Source organism: Enhydra lutris, unplaced genomic scaffold, assembly GCF_002288905.1.
Source record: "Enhydra lutris kenyoni isolate GAN:26980312 unplaced genomic scaffold, ASM228890v2 scaffoldscaffold30, whole genome shotgun sequence".
In the NCBI taxonomy this organism is placed as follows: domain Eukaryota; kingdom Metazoa; phylum Chordata; class Mammalia; order Carnivora; family Mustelidae; genus Enhydra; species Enhydra lutris.
In genome coordinates this window covers 9,616,505-9,632,163 of record NW_019154114.1, presented here as the reverse complement: position 1 = coordinate 9,632,163, position 15,659 = coordinate 9,616,505, and the positions used below count along the sequence as shown (strand labels likewise).

The 15,659-nt window shown below is 44.4% G+C and overlaps 1 protein-coding gene across 1 annotated transcript in view; it reads right to left on the bottom strand.

Moving 5' to 3' along the window:
- Positions 1-15,659, bottom strand: part of LOC111152905 (HYDIN, axonemal central pair apparatus protein) — a 298,524-nt gene that overhangs the window by 103,910 nt on the left and 178,955 nt on the right. The window contains 6 exon segments of the mRNA XM_022511638.1: positions 595-765; positions 3,581-3,754; positions 4,209-4,388; positions 7,005-7,173; positions 12,125-12,364; positions 15,254-15,403. Of these exon segments, the coding sequence (XP_022367346.1) occupies positions 595-765; positions 3,581-3,754; positions 4,209-4,388; positions 7,005-7,173; positions 12,125-12,364; positions 15,254-15,403 (1,084 nt within the window).

The following is a 15,659-nucleotide window of genomic DNA, read 5'->3' as shown; positions in this document are numbered from 1 at the left end:
TCACGCTTGTTGGAACCCAGCCACCCCAAAGTTGCCCTCCTGCCATGTTCTTTCCCTCTGCTCTGAATAAACCCCTGTCTGCTTGCCTTCCACGGGCCACCCTCAAAGGTGGAAGCCTCATCCTATTCATTGTCCTGTTCCCTGTAGTGCCAAGTGTGTGCCTGTCCTGGGCGGCATGGAGAGCTGTCAACGTTGGTGGAGAGAATTCCTCCTCGGGCTATAAGTTGGCAGCGTGCTCACGCTTGTTGGAACCCAGCCACCCCAAAGTTGCCCTCCTGCCATGTTCTTTCCCTCTGCTCTGAATAAACCCCTGTCTGCTTGCCTTCCACGGGCCACCCTCAAAGGTGGAAGCCTCATCCTATTCATTGTCCTGTTCCCTGTAGTGCCAAGTGTGTGCCTGTCCTGGGCGGCATGGAGAGCTGTCAACGTTGGTGGAGAGAATTCCTCCTCGGGCTATAAGTTGGCAGCGTGCTGTAAGTCAGCCTTCAGCCAGGCGTGGGGAGAAAAGCTCAGTGTGGGACACAAGGAAGATGGAAATTAGCAGCAGGGGTGCCGGGCACTTGAGCCCAGAAAGTCAGGGGAAATGGCTCTTACCAGACTCTTCTTCCTTCATGGACTGCTCTATGGCAGCCCTAATGCAGAGCTCCCGGGCCCGGATTCCCGGGATGTTGCTGCCGTCGGAGATGGCTTCCAGCACGACGGAGTCAATGTTCAAGCAGGCTGCATTGTAGTATTTGGCTATGCTGACTGCAGTGGCTGATTTTCCTGCAAAAAAAGGGTCAGGAGGTTGAATTTCCTGGCTCTCAGCAGCTCAGTGTTCTAGACAGAAGAAGCTTCTAGAATGGAGACCGCTATAAAGTGATCTCTCCAAGTGCTTTGCCTTTAAGTCTCTAATGTGGCCAGATGTGGCAGCAGAAAACAGGCAAGACCAGATCCACATGGATTCTGGTTCTCATTCCACCACCAGTGCGCCATGCACAGCGTGATGGCAATGCTTAGCCTCTCTGAATTTTCTCCTCAGTTAAAAGGTGATTCGGTCATGATCTTTAAAAATTTTGTAGCTCTGGGGCACCTGGGTGGCTCAGTGGGTTAAAGCCTCTGCCTTCAGGCCAGGTCATGATCCCAGGATCGGCCCAGGTCATGATCCCAGGATCCTGGGATCGAGCCCCGCATCCGGCTCTCTGCTCAGCAGGGAGCCTGCTTCCTCCTCTCTCTCCACCTGCCTCTCTGCCTCCTTGTAATCTCTGTCTGTCAAATATATAAATAAAATCTTAAAAAAAATTTTTTTTTGTAGCTCTAAGGGTGCCTGGTGGCTCAGTTGGTTAAACATCTGCCTTCGGCTCAGTTGGTTAAACATCTGCCTTCAGCTCAGGTCATGATCTCCTGGTACTGGGATCGAGTCCCCTATCGGGATCCCTGCTCAGTGGGTAGTCTGCTTCTCCCTCTGCCCCTCCTCCTGCTGTTGAGTACCCTCTCTTTCTGTCTCTCTCTCTCAAATAAATAAATAAAATATTAAAAGAATTTTTTTTTTGTAGTTCTACTGTCTTTGATTCTAATGGGAAGACTTTTTGGTTTAAAGAGTAACTTGTGTGGATTTTTTCTCATTTCAAAATGTCTGCTCATTAAAAAGAAAGCAGAAAACACAAATAAACAGGAGAAAAGAAAAGAAAAAAGATCCACAATTTGCTCATCCAGAGATATTACAGTTAGTCTATGGCTGCTAAGTATGCATGTACAACTCATGTATTTATATTTCTTAGGAAAAAGAAACCTGCTCTGTGGTAGGCTGAACAAAGACCCCTCCAAAAGACATCCACATCCAAATGCCCGCAGCCTGTGGAAATGTTAACCTTAGGTGGTAAAGCCGCTTTGCAGTTGCAATTAAGTTAAGGATCCTGATACGGGAAATTATCCTCCTTTGTCTGGGTGGGCCCAGGGTAACCCCAAGGGCCCTTCCAGGAGACGAGCAGGAGGGCTGCTCAGAACAGGGGATATGATGGTGAAGCAAAGGAAGAGACACTTGGAAGACACTACAGTGCTGGTTCCCCCTCGCCCCAAGATTTATTTATTTATTTGCAAGAGAGAGAGAGAGAGAGAGAGAGAGAGAATGAACGTGAGCAGGGAAGATGGAGGGAAAGGGAGAGAATCTCAAACAGACTCCCTGCTGAGCGCTGAGCCAGTGTGAGGATGATCTCATGACCCTGAGATCAGGACCTGAGCTGAAATGGAGAGTCAGATGCTTAACTGACTGGGCCACCCAGGTGCTCCTATGATGCTGCTTTTCAAGACAGAGGAAGGGGCCCTGAGCCAAGGAAGGCAGCCGACATTTCTAGAAGCTACAAAAGACAAGGAAATGGATCCTCTCCTATGTGCCTCCGGCAGGAATGCAGCCTTCCTGACACATTTTAGATTTATGATCTTCAGAAAGGACATCAATTTATATGATTTCAACCTACTAAGTGTGTGGCTGCCTATCACAGCGGCAATAGGAAATTAATACAGATTGCAAATCCTAAGGATGACATTTTTTTCTCACTTAAAATGATGTGTCATAAATATCTTTCTATTCATTCAACACACTTCTATGGCACTTTGAAAAAACTGTGGTGATGAACACACAAAATTTACCATCGTGACCATGGGTACGTGTACGGGTAAGTTACATTAGTCCATTCACACTGTGGTGTGACCGTCACCACCATCGAGCTCCAGCACTTTCTCCTCTTCCCACATGGAAACTCTGTAGCCACCACACAATAAGCCCCCATCCTTCCCTTCCCCAGTCCCTGGAAACCACCACTCTCCTTTCTGTTTCTACGGGTCTGACTCCTTTAAGTACTTTATGTAAGTGGAATCATGCAGCGATTGTCTTTGGGTGATGATTTCACTTGGTATAATGTCTAAGTGTTCATCCATGTTGTAGCAGGTGTCAGGATTTCCCTCCTTTTTGAGGCTGAGTAATAGCCTATTGGACCACATTTCATGTTCCCATTCACCTGTCAATGGACGGTGGCACTGTTTCTAGCTTTTGGCCATTGTGAATAATGCTGCTATGAACATGGGTGCATGCGGCACTATTTTTAGTGGCAAATTAATTTACTCTACGGATGTACTGAGGCTTAGTTAACCAGTCTTCCGCACTGAATGCTTCAGTTGCTCCCAGTTTTTCATCACGGCAAGCGATGCTGCAGCGAGCAGCCATGCTGTTCATCTTCGTCCACGTCATTAAATATTTTCCCAGGATAAATTTATAGAAGGAACGTGGCCAGTTCAAAAGATTTGTACGTATTTCCCCCTCTCTTTTTAAATGATTTCATGTCTTGGATTTTTCTTTTATAGTTTAATGTTTTTAAATTATTGAAAGAATATAAGCTCAAACAAGGCAGAGATGTATTAATTAAAAATAAGGGGTCCCTGCTCTTTCTCTAACCCTGTATCTCTGACGTTGGCAATTGAGTAGTTTGGGGATAGTCCTGTGGTATATAAACTTCAAATGGAAGAGTCTTTCATTGTCTCAAAAATTACATGTGCGAACTTCACCATAAACCCTACAGGGGCAACCCTTCAGGGCCGTGCATACCGGACAAGGGCGTCCCATGGATGATAATGGCGATGCCTTTCTTGTTCTTGGATATGCGGCCTTCTGAGGAAATATCAATGCCCAGGTGGCGAGCGATCGCCTTGCTTACTGGATTGTTCTCGACTTCTCCAACTTCTTCTGTGGAGTGGCTGTCAATGCTCTGTAACTTGTCAGCTGCAAAGTAAAAATATACATGTGTAAGTAAGTGCATGTGGACATGCCTGGGATTCACAACGTCTGGTGGAAAGGGGAACAACTTTTCCTTTCTTCGACGCTTTTGTTTTACAAATCACCTGCTGCAAGTGTTCTCACTCCCTCACGTGGCAGTGCCTTTTTTGGCTAATAGTTTGTCCACAACCACTAGAATTAAAATATACTCTCTGACTGCTAACTCTATTTTGGGGGAATGTGCCCTGCTGAAAAAAATGATACTAGACACTAGCTGAATTTGCAGCATGACAGGAAATGGCTGAATAAATATGATGGCATATTCATACGCAGAATTAACACCCAGCAGGGCTAGAAGGCTTGCGGGTGCATTTCCGGGAGAAAAGTGAAGAGGTACTGGACAGTCTTCCCAACTCTGCATAGGGAGAACTGTTACCAAAATATTAAAATGCTTGTTTACTTTGAAACATGATTTTTTCCAGGCTCTCGTCATCTTCCTCTTCATCTGGGTAGGTCTTGGACTCGGCCGTGGGAAGGTGCCGTTCTTCGAGGTTGGATGTGACTGAGATCCCTTGGCTCAGTGAGGTCCTCTTTGTACTGGCTGAGGTTCCCAGATCAGATGACAGCCCGTCTTCCTCTTCTGTGGGAGAGCCAAGGACGCAAAAACACATGTGGAAGAGTTGGGAGGGGGAGAGGGGCGATGGGGACACAAAATGAAAGAGAGACAAAGTGGAGAATCACTGACCCGGACACCATCACCCTGGACTAGCCAACCCCAAGAAATGAGAACGGCAGTCGGTTGGCTGTTAAGAACTTTCCCTGCCGAGTGTTTCTACATTTTAACATAAAAAAAAACCCCACAAAAATTATACAGTTGTTTCAGGGAATTTAGAAAATTCATAAGAGTAGGAATTATAAAATTCATCGGTGAAAGAGATGGAAAGACAAAGAAATGGTGATTGCAACTGCATTTCATGACACCAGAACAGGAGAGCTCCAAGTTCTCAGACTGTTCCTTTCTCATTTTTTCAAAGCTGAACTTGGGATTATAGTGTATATCCCAATTGTAGTCTGTTTTCCCCCTTAACGTCTCATGAACATTTGTCCATGGTCTTGCTAAGAACATCTACCATTTTGCCTGCCCAGCGCCCTCCCCACTGGCACTATCTCACAATTCCAATGGGGATATTGGGCTGTGATTGCACAAAATGGCCCCCTCTCTCCCCGGGGGGGGCGGGGCGCAAAACACTGATCCTGGGAGGCGTGGGGCATTGACATCTAAGGCAGAGAGGTCGGAGCTCTCCTGTGACTGGCCTTGCTGGCCATGGCGTGGGAAGCAGGGAGTACAGTCTGCACGTGAGAGCAGAGGGAGCAGAGGCTCAGAGAAGCCCTGGGGAAAAGCAGAGTATGCACCTGCCTGGTCCCCTCTGGCCCCCTGGGTCCCTGTTCTCCGCCACCTTTCAGTGGGCCAAATGAAAAAATGAACCTGTCACTGTACTGTTGTAAGGATGGGGACGAGAGTGACAGGGCCCTTCTCTGAGGTCATGATGCCTTTGTACCTGGCAGCCCCTGCAGCTGTCTACCCCCGTGCCCCCCACCTCCATGACAGTGGGTTTGAGTGTCAGTGTCTGTCCTCCCACCTCCTTCCTGACCATGGGGCTCTCAAACACAGGGTCTTATTTTATTGATCTGTTTACCACACTTCAGCTCCATTCTTGGAACATACATCGTGACAGCTTGTTATAGGCTTAATTGGTTCCCCTAAAATTCGTACATTGAAATCCTAACTCTCCAATACCTCAGAATGTGACTTTATTTAAAGCGGCAAATAACGTTAAAATGAGGTCATATGGGTGTCCTATTCCATCCATACTCCAGTATGACTGGTGGTCTTTAAAAGGAGATTTGAACAGACACCCAGAGGGAAGACCATGTCAACACTGGGGGACGATGGCTATCTACAAGCCGAGGAAGGAGGTTCAGAAGAAAACAACCCTGCTAACACCTTGGTCTTAGACACTGAGCCTCCTGTAGTGCGAGAAAATAAAATTCTGTTGGTTAAGCCCCCAGTCTGTGGTCTCCATGATGGCACTTCTAGCATCTGAGTACCAATAGTGCTCAGTGACACGACCGGGAGAATGCGGGGAGAGGAGGTCTTCTCTCATCTTTGTCCTAAAAGGACAAACTAGTATTCTCTGATCAGCTTCCTTGAGAGGCAAGATAAGCTCAAGGGTGGGACAAATGGACTTTATTCAGTTCTTTCATTCGCCCTGACAGCACATATTTATTGGGCACTAAGATGGGGAACGTGTGATCGCTGCCTTTATGGGGACTTCTCATTTGGGGGGGCAGACGGGCACGAAGAAAACAATTACACACACGATGAGTGTTACACAGAGAAAGAGAGCGAATAACAGCAGGGAGGGCACATTTCCGGGATGAGCATGGAAAGCAGGAAGGAGAAGCATGCATCATGCTACAGGTCATTCAGGAGTCTTGAAGGTCAAGTGCACACAAGAGAGCACCATGGGTGTATGATGGGGTAACTCAGGGACAGTGGGCCAGGAAAGAGTACATTATAAGAGCACAGTCAAGCTTTTTAATTGGGATTTGGCCTTGAGGACCATGGAGGGCCAACCTCTTCCTTGTGTGAACCCCCACTCCCTACCTCTTTTAGGGCACCAAGCTATACCCTGTGGGATGTGTTACTGCATCTCCTGGGCACACACAGAAGCTGTGGAACACTGTGGTTACCACCATGGACTCTGGAGCCAGAGAGATCTGGGCTCAAATCCTAATTCTACCCCTTCAAACTGTGGACCTGGCCTGTCAGTGCTTTAGTTTCTCATCTCTATGTGTAAAGCCCCCAGCACGGGGCTGGGTATCTAGCACGTGTTCTTCTATACCTATATCACTTATCATTTAAATTAAATTTAATATATCCTGTATTATTGGTTTCAGAGGGAGAATTCAGTGTTCATCAGTTGCATAGAACACCCAGTGCTCATTACTTCAAGTGCCTTCCTTAATGCCTGCACCCAATGTTTTGAGGTCTTAACTCCTCGCTAGACTCTACAGAGAGGAGAATGTACTCCTGTCTCCACTTCCATGCAGCAGGGATGACAGGCCCATTCTGGGAGGGTTAGAAACAAAATCTGTGAGGCACCTAGCACAGGCCTGGCTGGCCTCATAGGACGGACACCTCTGGGGCACCAGGATGGGGGCTGAAGCCGGGCTCTTGGCACTGAGCTCTCACCGTTTTCCTGGACCAGACTCTCCAGATACTTGGCCTTCATCTGCTCTTCTTTCGACCGCTTCATCTCCTTAAAGTACTCGTACAGCTCTGGGGGCAGCTTGTCCCCCGGAAGGCGGGGGGGCAGCAGCAGCGTGTTATAGGAATCGTAGCCTTTCAGCGTTCGCAAGACCTGCAAGAGGAGGAGGGTGACGGCTGTTGGCTGGCTGGACACTTCCTCCTCACAGCCCTCATGGGGTCTGCGGACCCACCTTGTAAGACCTTGGCTCCTGCCTGAGGCGGGGGTGTGTAGCATGGGCCTTTGGGGACGTCTAAAAAGAAAGTCTGGGCCCGGAATCTGGGGATATAAGATCTTGAATTTTGCCCCATTTGAGCCTGGGCATTTCACATGTGGGAGAGAATTTTCCTCTTGTTTTATAAATAACGTATACTCTTTTTTTTGTTGTTTTTTTTTTCCCTTTGACAAAAGTACAGAGCTCCATTATCCACTCTGAGGGACATGTTCTTGAAAATTCCTGTGGGGAGCAATGTTAGACGAGGAAGGCGGTTGTCTCATAAATAGATGATCCAGGGAAAAACCGGTAAAATGGTATTAAGTATGTGTATGCATGAATGTGTTGGGGGGATTGTGGGGGTAGGGAGGGAATGTGTTTTGGGGTTGTTACATGAAATATGGGATGCGCAGTTTAATCTGAATTACAGATAAACAATGAATAATTTTTTTTAGTATAAAAATGTCCATGTAAAATATGTCCTATGTTTTTTTATCTGAAATTCAAATTTAACTGTGTAACTTGTTTTTCTTTCTGCTAAATCTGGTAACCTTAGTGTGTATGTATATTTATAAGACACAGTACAATAAAGTTCTAGAAAGCATTAGCTTCCTATATGGCCTAATTTACACGAAAACTCTGTTTTGTTGAGTAACCTTTCCTTCTCTAGGATCACTGTTTTTAGTTGTGTGAAAACCACTATTAAGAAGCTCATTCTAGGGTCCCCTGGGTGGCTCAGTGGGTTAAGCCTCTGCCTTCAACTCAGGTCATGATCCCAGGGTCCTGGGATCGAGCCCCGCATCGGGCTCTCTGCTCAGTGGGGAGCCTGCTTCCCTTCCTCTCTCTCTGCCTGCCTCTCTGCCGGCTTGTGATCTCTGTCAAATAAATAAAAATCTTTACAAAAATAAAAATAAATAAAAAAAGAAGCTCATTCTAAAATTTATATGGAAGAATAAAGAGCTAAGAATAGTTGAAACGCCTGAAATTAATATAATCATGTATGTTAATTATACTTGAATATAAAAAATGATAAAAAAAAAGGAAGAAAGAAAGAGTTAAGGCACCTGGGTGGCTCAGGGGGTTAAGCATTTGCCTTCGGCTCAGGTCGTGATCTCAGGGTCCTGGGATCGAGCCCAGTGTTGGGCTCCTTGCTGAGCAGGGAGTTTGCTTCTCCCTCTCCCTCTTGGCGCCCCACTCTGCTCATGCTCTCTCTTTCTTTCAAATAAATAAATAAAATCTTAAAATAAGAAGAGTGTTAAAACATTAATGAAGAAGAATAAAGAGAGAGGACTTCCCTACTAGATATAAGGACTTTTGAAGGTGGGTTAACAGTCAGCGTGGAAATGATATTGGGGTAGACTAACTGACCAGAGACGATATAGAAAAGAAGGCTTAGAATAGATCCATTCACATATGGCACTTTGATACAGGACAGAGCTGGCATGGCAGGTCAGTGGGGAAAGGAGAGAACATTCCAAAGACGAGGTGATGCAGACACACAAAGGCCTGGCCAGCTGGCTTCAGCTGGGGCAATTCTGAAGAGCGGGCCCAGCTCCGGAGCTCCCTGTGGGGTCCGCCGAGGTCTCTGCTATAATCCCATCACAGCTCACCTCTCTGACCAGGTCTGCTCGCCTTATTGTTTCCTGGTATTGCTCCCGAGAGTGCTCCTTATGAAGCCTGCCGCACGTCTCAGGGCCTTTGTTTCGCCTTTCCCTTGAACCTGGCACACAGCAGAGGATGTGGGGCCAACAGAAGCCACTGAGCACTTCATGAATACCTAATGAAAAGACTCCTGTCTACAGGGACAAATTCCCATTCTGAGAGAAACTTCTAGATGCAGAATCTAAATCAGGCAGAGCATAAACACTAGATGTAAAGAAGACAGAAGACAAACAGGGTGAGTTGGGGGAAGGTCCCGAGGAAGCAGAACCATCTTAGCCAAGCCATTCCTAAATTTCTGACCCACAGACAACATGAGATAACAAATGCTTGTTGTTTTAAGTTGCTAAGCTTGGGAGCAATTTGTTTTGCAGCCGTAGATAACGAATTAATATACAACAAAAAACTAAGCATCAGACTTCATGAGCAGCATAGGAGAAAACGATGAAGCAACGCATTTAAGATATTCAAGTGCAAACTGAGCGAAAGGTATTGTAACCAACCAAAACTATCTTCAAGCATAAAAGCTGCAGGTGAATAGTTACACCAGGCATGTACTCAGGAAATAGCGCTCCTGTGAGCCCCTCCTGAGGAATCCACTGCAGATCACACAGAGGTGACTGGAGAAGTTTCATCACAAGTTTCCTCAGTGCTGGACACTGAACACACATAAATACAGAACTAAGACTAAGTGATAGAAAGTAGGTTCTGACATCCTAATGCTGTAAGCTCTGACATGACAGATACGATACAAAAAGCAAAACATGGAGTGAGTGCACGTGACATGATTACCCAGTAAGCATTAATTGAGAAGAATATCATTTTAAGTTAGAGGGTGGTGAGGAAAGAGAAAAAGAGATTAGTAGCTAATTTCATAGCTGCTCACAGTAGGGAACTAAGAAGCAGTCTCTAACAGGTAGAGTACTAAGGGTATTAGATAAAGGGATAGTTTATACATCCTAGCCTCAAGGTAGTGGAACAGGGCGGAGATGGTAAGAACAGACCCAGCTAGATCAGTGGAACAGAACAGAGATCTAAATAGACCCAAGTGACCTGTCCAGTGACCTCTGGCAAAGGGGCAAATGAAATGCAATGAGCAAAGATAGTTTTTCCAACAAACAATGCCAGACCTGGACATCCAGATGCAAGAAGCACAAATCTAGATGGATGGGACATCTTTTACAAAGCTTAAAATGGATCAAAGGCCTAAATGAAACACATACGGCCATAAAACTCTTAGAATGTCCCTTAAGAGAAAATCTAGATGACCCTGGGTGTGGTGACAACTTTTTAGAAACACACCAGAGGCAGAGTCCACGAAAATAATAATTGATGAGCTGGACTTCATTAAAATTAAAAACCTCTGCTCTGCAAAAGACAATGTCAAGGGAATGAAAAGACAAGTTATAGAATGGGAGAAAATATTTGCCAAAGATACGTCTGATAAATTTGTTATTCAAAATATGTCAAGAACTCTTAAACTGCAACAGAGAGAAAACAAACAACTGGATTAAAAAATGGGCCAAAGACCTTAACAGACACCTCGCCAAGGAAGACAGATAGACGGCAAATAAGCCTATGAACAGATGCTCCACCTCAGAGGTCAGCAGGGAAATGCAAATCAAAACAAGGCAGGCTGCATACCTATCAGAATGGCCCAAACCCGAAACACTGACAACATCTACTGCCCGTGAGAATGCGGAACAACTGGAACATTCACTCACTGCTGGTGGGAAAGCAAGATGGTCAACCACTTTGGAAGACTCTCTGGCAGTTTCTTATAAAACTAAACATACTCTTACCGTATGATCCAGCAATTGTGCTACTTGGTACTTGTCCAAAGGAAATAAAAATTTATGTCCACACAAAAATCTGCACATGGATGTTGACGGCAGCTTTCTTTATAATTGCCCAAACTGAGAAACCACCAAGATGTCCTGCAGTAGGTCAGTGAATAAAAAAACTGCGATGTCCAGACCATGCAATATTATTTAGTATTAAAAGAAAGAGCTATCAAGCTATGGAGGAAACGTATATGTATATTAGTAAATGAAAGAAGCCCATCTGAAAAGGTATGCTGTATGACTGCAATTATATGACATTCTAGAAAAGGCCAAACTATGCGGATAGTAAAAAGATCAATGGTTTCCAGGGGTTGGGAAGAGGGAGGGATGAGTAGGAGAACACAGAGGATTTTTAGGGCAGTGAAAATACTCTGTATGATACTGTCATGGTGGATACATGTCATTAGACATTTGTCCAAACCCACAGAATGTACAACACCAAGAGTGAACTCAAACGTAAACTGTGCATTTTGGGTGATTATGATGTATCAACGTAGATTCATCAATTGTAACAAATGTACCATGTTAGTCGGAGATGTTGATAATAAGAGGAAAGTTTGTATGTGTGGGGGGCAGGGTTATATGGGAAATCTCTGTAACTTCCCCTCAATTTTTTTTTTTTAAAGATTTTATTTATTTGACAGAGAGAGAGAGAGAGATCACAAGTAGGCAGAGAGGCAGGCAGAGAGAAGGGGAAGCAGGCTCACTGCTGAGCAGAGAGCCCGATGCGGGGCTTGATCCCAGGACCCTGAGATAATGACCTGAGCCGAAGGCAGAGGCTTAACCTACTGAGCCACCCAGGCGCCCCTCAATTTTGCTGTGAACTTAAAACTGCTCTAAAAAATTAAAAAAAAAAAAAAGTACATGGAGGAACAATTGGAAAAAATGTAGCCCAGAACAAACAGAAAAAAAAAGGGGGCAGATTTAAGCCCTGAAATTAATTTTATTAAATGTAAATGGTCTAAATATACCAATTAAAAACAGAGACTACCAGAGTGTATTTTTTTTTAAAATCTGATTACATGCTGTCAACAAGAAACTCACTTCAAATACAATGATTGCTGCTTACACTCTTTACTGTTTGAATTTTAACCATGAGCAATAATTAGTTTTTCAATTAGTTGTTTAAAATGTGTAATGAGATCACAAAGAAGCAACGAATTCTAATCACAGCAAGGGAAGGAGGTCAAGAAAGGCACAAAGTGATACTTAAACTGACAAGGAAGGGTTTAAGGGGAAGAAGGGGCGAAGGTCAGGAGGAAGTTGTCCACATCAGGGGAAGAGCACCAGTACAGGGTAGGGCCCAGCACAGGGAGGAAAATGAAATTTGGTTTTGGCCTCTGCTCACCTTCTCTTCTAAGAGATACTGCTGGTCAAATTCTAAGGAGTAAAACTCAATGGGAAAGCTGCAGGGATTCTTCACCACCACCTCACCCTCATCTCCAGGTGCATAAGGCAGCAGAGGCCCCAGCTCCAGAACTGAAGGACTAAATTCCAAGCGTGGCTCTAGACCTTGCCCCTGTGCCAGCAGCATAAGCTTCTGAGCACTCTGCGAAATCTGGAACACCAGGGTTTGGCTGTAGAATTTCTGGAAGACATAAAAACAGAATAAGCATCTTAACTTTGTTTTTTTGTCACATGCAATGTAAACCTGGAAACCACGTGGGGACAAAACTGATGCTACTGACATTAAGAGAGGACATTTTTTATGTAAAATTGCATGAGAACAATTTATAATTCTGCATTCATACTGGGTATCCAGCATGCCCAGCATTGTGACAAGTGCTTCATCACTCATAGAAGGCCCTTTAGATGCCACACTCATCCTTCAGACTCTCCACTATCTGTACCTCTGCTCTCATGTCATGGGCCCTGCTGCATGTGGGCAGGGCAAGGCAGAAGTACTGGGATTAACATCTTCTGGAAGCAATCCTCAACCAGTGACTAAGGAACTACCACATAAACACCTCAGTTTCCTTGCTCCTGGGAAGGGGTAGTTCTGAAATGTGCATTTTGTCCATTTCCTCAGGGTATCCCAGTAGGATTATGTTCCAGTCTCCAAGGCAGCTGGCTCACTCGCACACCTTATTAGCTGCCTTCTTTTCCCCAACCACCTTTTACTTCTCCATCAGTGTTTCCTGCACTTCTCAGTTAATCTGCTTGCACTTGAATCCTTGTCTCCAAGTCTGTTTCTGGTAGATTCTGAATGAACATATTTCTGTTATTTGAAAATACAGTTAGGCAGCGGGTCAGGGATGGTCAGCTGGGGTATTCAGTTTATCAGTTATAATTACAGTCTGAATACCAATTGCTAGGGATAGCAACTATCCTAATCTGGTTTTACTAGGGAACCTATTAAAAATGTGGATTCACAGGCCCATCCCTAGAGATCCTGACTTGACAGGGAGAGGGAAAGGCTGGGAAATCTGCATTTTTTTTTAAAGATTTTATTTATTTGAGAGAGAGAGACAGTGAGAGAGAGCATGAGCGAGGAGAAGGTCAGAGGGAGAAGCAGACTCCCCATGGAGCTGGGAGCCCGATGTGGGACTCGATCCCGGGACCCCAGGATCATGACCTGAGCCAAAGGCAGTCGTCCAACCAACTGAGCCACCCAGGTGTCCCGGAAATCTGCATTTTTAACCACATGCCCAGGTCATTCTGATATAGTTAGGCTCATGGCTTGGGTTGGGAGAGCATGACTGGCTTCACAATTTGAAGAGTTTCTAAGAATCTTAGCTCAAGAAGGAAAATCAGATGGATAGAATGTGGATGGACATAGATTCACACCCAGAAAATATTGTTGGAGACAATAAGAGAATGAATTATTGGCTAAAAGGTTTTCTTATGTAACTATGGACTTAGCACCTTTTGATTCAAACTTCTATATTTTGATTGCTTTTTATGGAAATATTTCTAAGACATTTTATTCATTTCCTTGTTTTCTAACGGAGTATTCTGAACATCTGGTATAACATCCGTGATTTCTCCTGTAGTGCTGATGCTGAAGGAGACAGAGATGTGGACTGTGTGGGTTGCAAGGCTAATCAATTTCTTGCGTATTGCCAATAAATTGCTCTCCCAGTTGGTGGAAACATTTTATTAACTTTGACCTGTTCCAACTCAATGTTTATGGAACCACCTGAATAGATCTATTTTTTTTTTTTTTACTTATTTACTGATATGTCCCTCTTTTAGTAAAGTACCACAAATCTTGGCAACCCTGATAATAAAACCCCTAAAAGTCTTAAGACTCTAAGAATGACAAACATATTAATTCTCTTTTCTTTTCAAAGACAGGGTTGGGGAGATTTTGATAATGAAAGAAGCAGGGGCTTTATTTTAGAATCAGATATAAAGTCATTTGCTTTTCTTCTTTCTCTCTGTAGAGTCTACAGCATTTCTTCAAAGCATTTCCATTACCAGGAAAATGGGCATTAACTGTAGGCGTTCTATAAAACCTACATCGATTTTCTTCTTTTAAAAGAATAAAGGAGAGAAAGCCATTTCCCTAATGCCTTAAGCTTTGAGCACAAGTCTTTACAGGGTAACCCCTTGAGATCCTCTCTGGCTGGAGGATTTTATTTTTACTCTGTTTCTTTGCTCGGAGTAGCTTTGTGCTAATGGTATTCAAAAAAGAAATGCCTACGAGGCCCAGGGAGTACATCCACCAGGAAGTACTTCTTATTATTCTAACGACCAATGACAACAGTAAATAGTTATTGAGATACTTACTACGTGGAGAGCCTTTTGCTGTGAGTTTTATTCACATTAATTCATTAATCTTCAAAATAACCCTAGGAAGTAGGTATGGCTGGTTGATACTGTCTTAACTGAAACCCTACGAGCAAGAAGCTTTCAAATTCAGATTTTTAAAAGGTAAAGATAATGTACAGACTCTCTGTTATATAATATCCTCCACGGGGGCTGGGGGAGGCCCCCTAAAAATCAGACACTAATATTTCCGCAGCTGCAATGTTTGAGTCCGCAAACTAAGTGGGATAAATAAAGGTTAAGTAGTCTCCTGTCAGTTCAGATGAGGTTTTTTCCACCAAATGAGTTTGGGTCTGAAACTTATGAAATTTTTCCCCCTGGTTTCTGGAGCTTATTGGATTTTAGAATTGCAATAGGGGATTTTTGACATGTGGTATTATTTTTCATTTTATCTATGAGCAGACTGAGGTTTAGAGGCGAAGAGATTACTCAAAGCCGCACAGCCTCCAAGTGCAGAAGCAGAAGGCCACTCACCCAGGTCTGCCGATAAAAGCTGACATGCTAGATAGATCCGATTCTGGAGCCGGTGCTCTTAACTACCCAGTCACACGGCTCCTACATGAAGCAAGTACTTAATGTCCTTATCACAATACCAAAGCCAAGGTCACTCAGATTCCCTGGACATCAGCCTCATCAAGTGGGCCTTTGAGGAAAGCTCAAAGAAACCCAAAAAGTCTGAATGGCACCACATTTCTTTAAAGCTTACCTCTTCTTTAGGCATGAATTTCACTTGCACATTGGACTTCTCCCCAGGATCCAAGACCCCAGACATGGGCTGGATCTCAAAGATGCGTGTCTTAGGCTTTAATTCAGCATGGAGTTTCCGTCTTAAGTATTTTGGCATATGTTTCTCCAGCTGGTTAATAGATATTAGACAATTAGATCATCTACTATGGAAAACAGATTTATTCCATACTCCACTCAGTCGGCCTACATTTACTGAGTCCCTCCCAGCTGTCAGGGAATGGGTAGATACCAGGGCTATAGAGATAAGTAAGACATCCCCCAGACAGCATGGCCTGGGAAGTCCTTGAATGCAGGGCTAAGGGCTTAGATTGTATTTAGGAAGCAGCGGTTGTCACTCTAGGTCTCGAGCCGACGACTGAAATAAT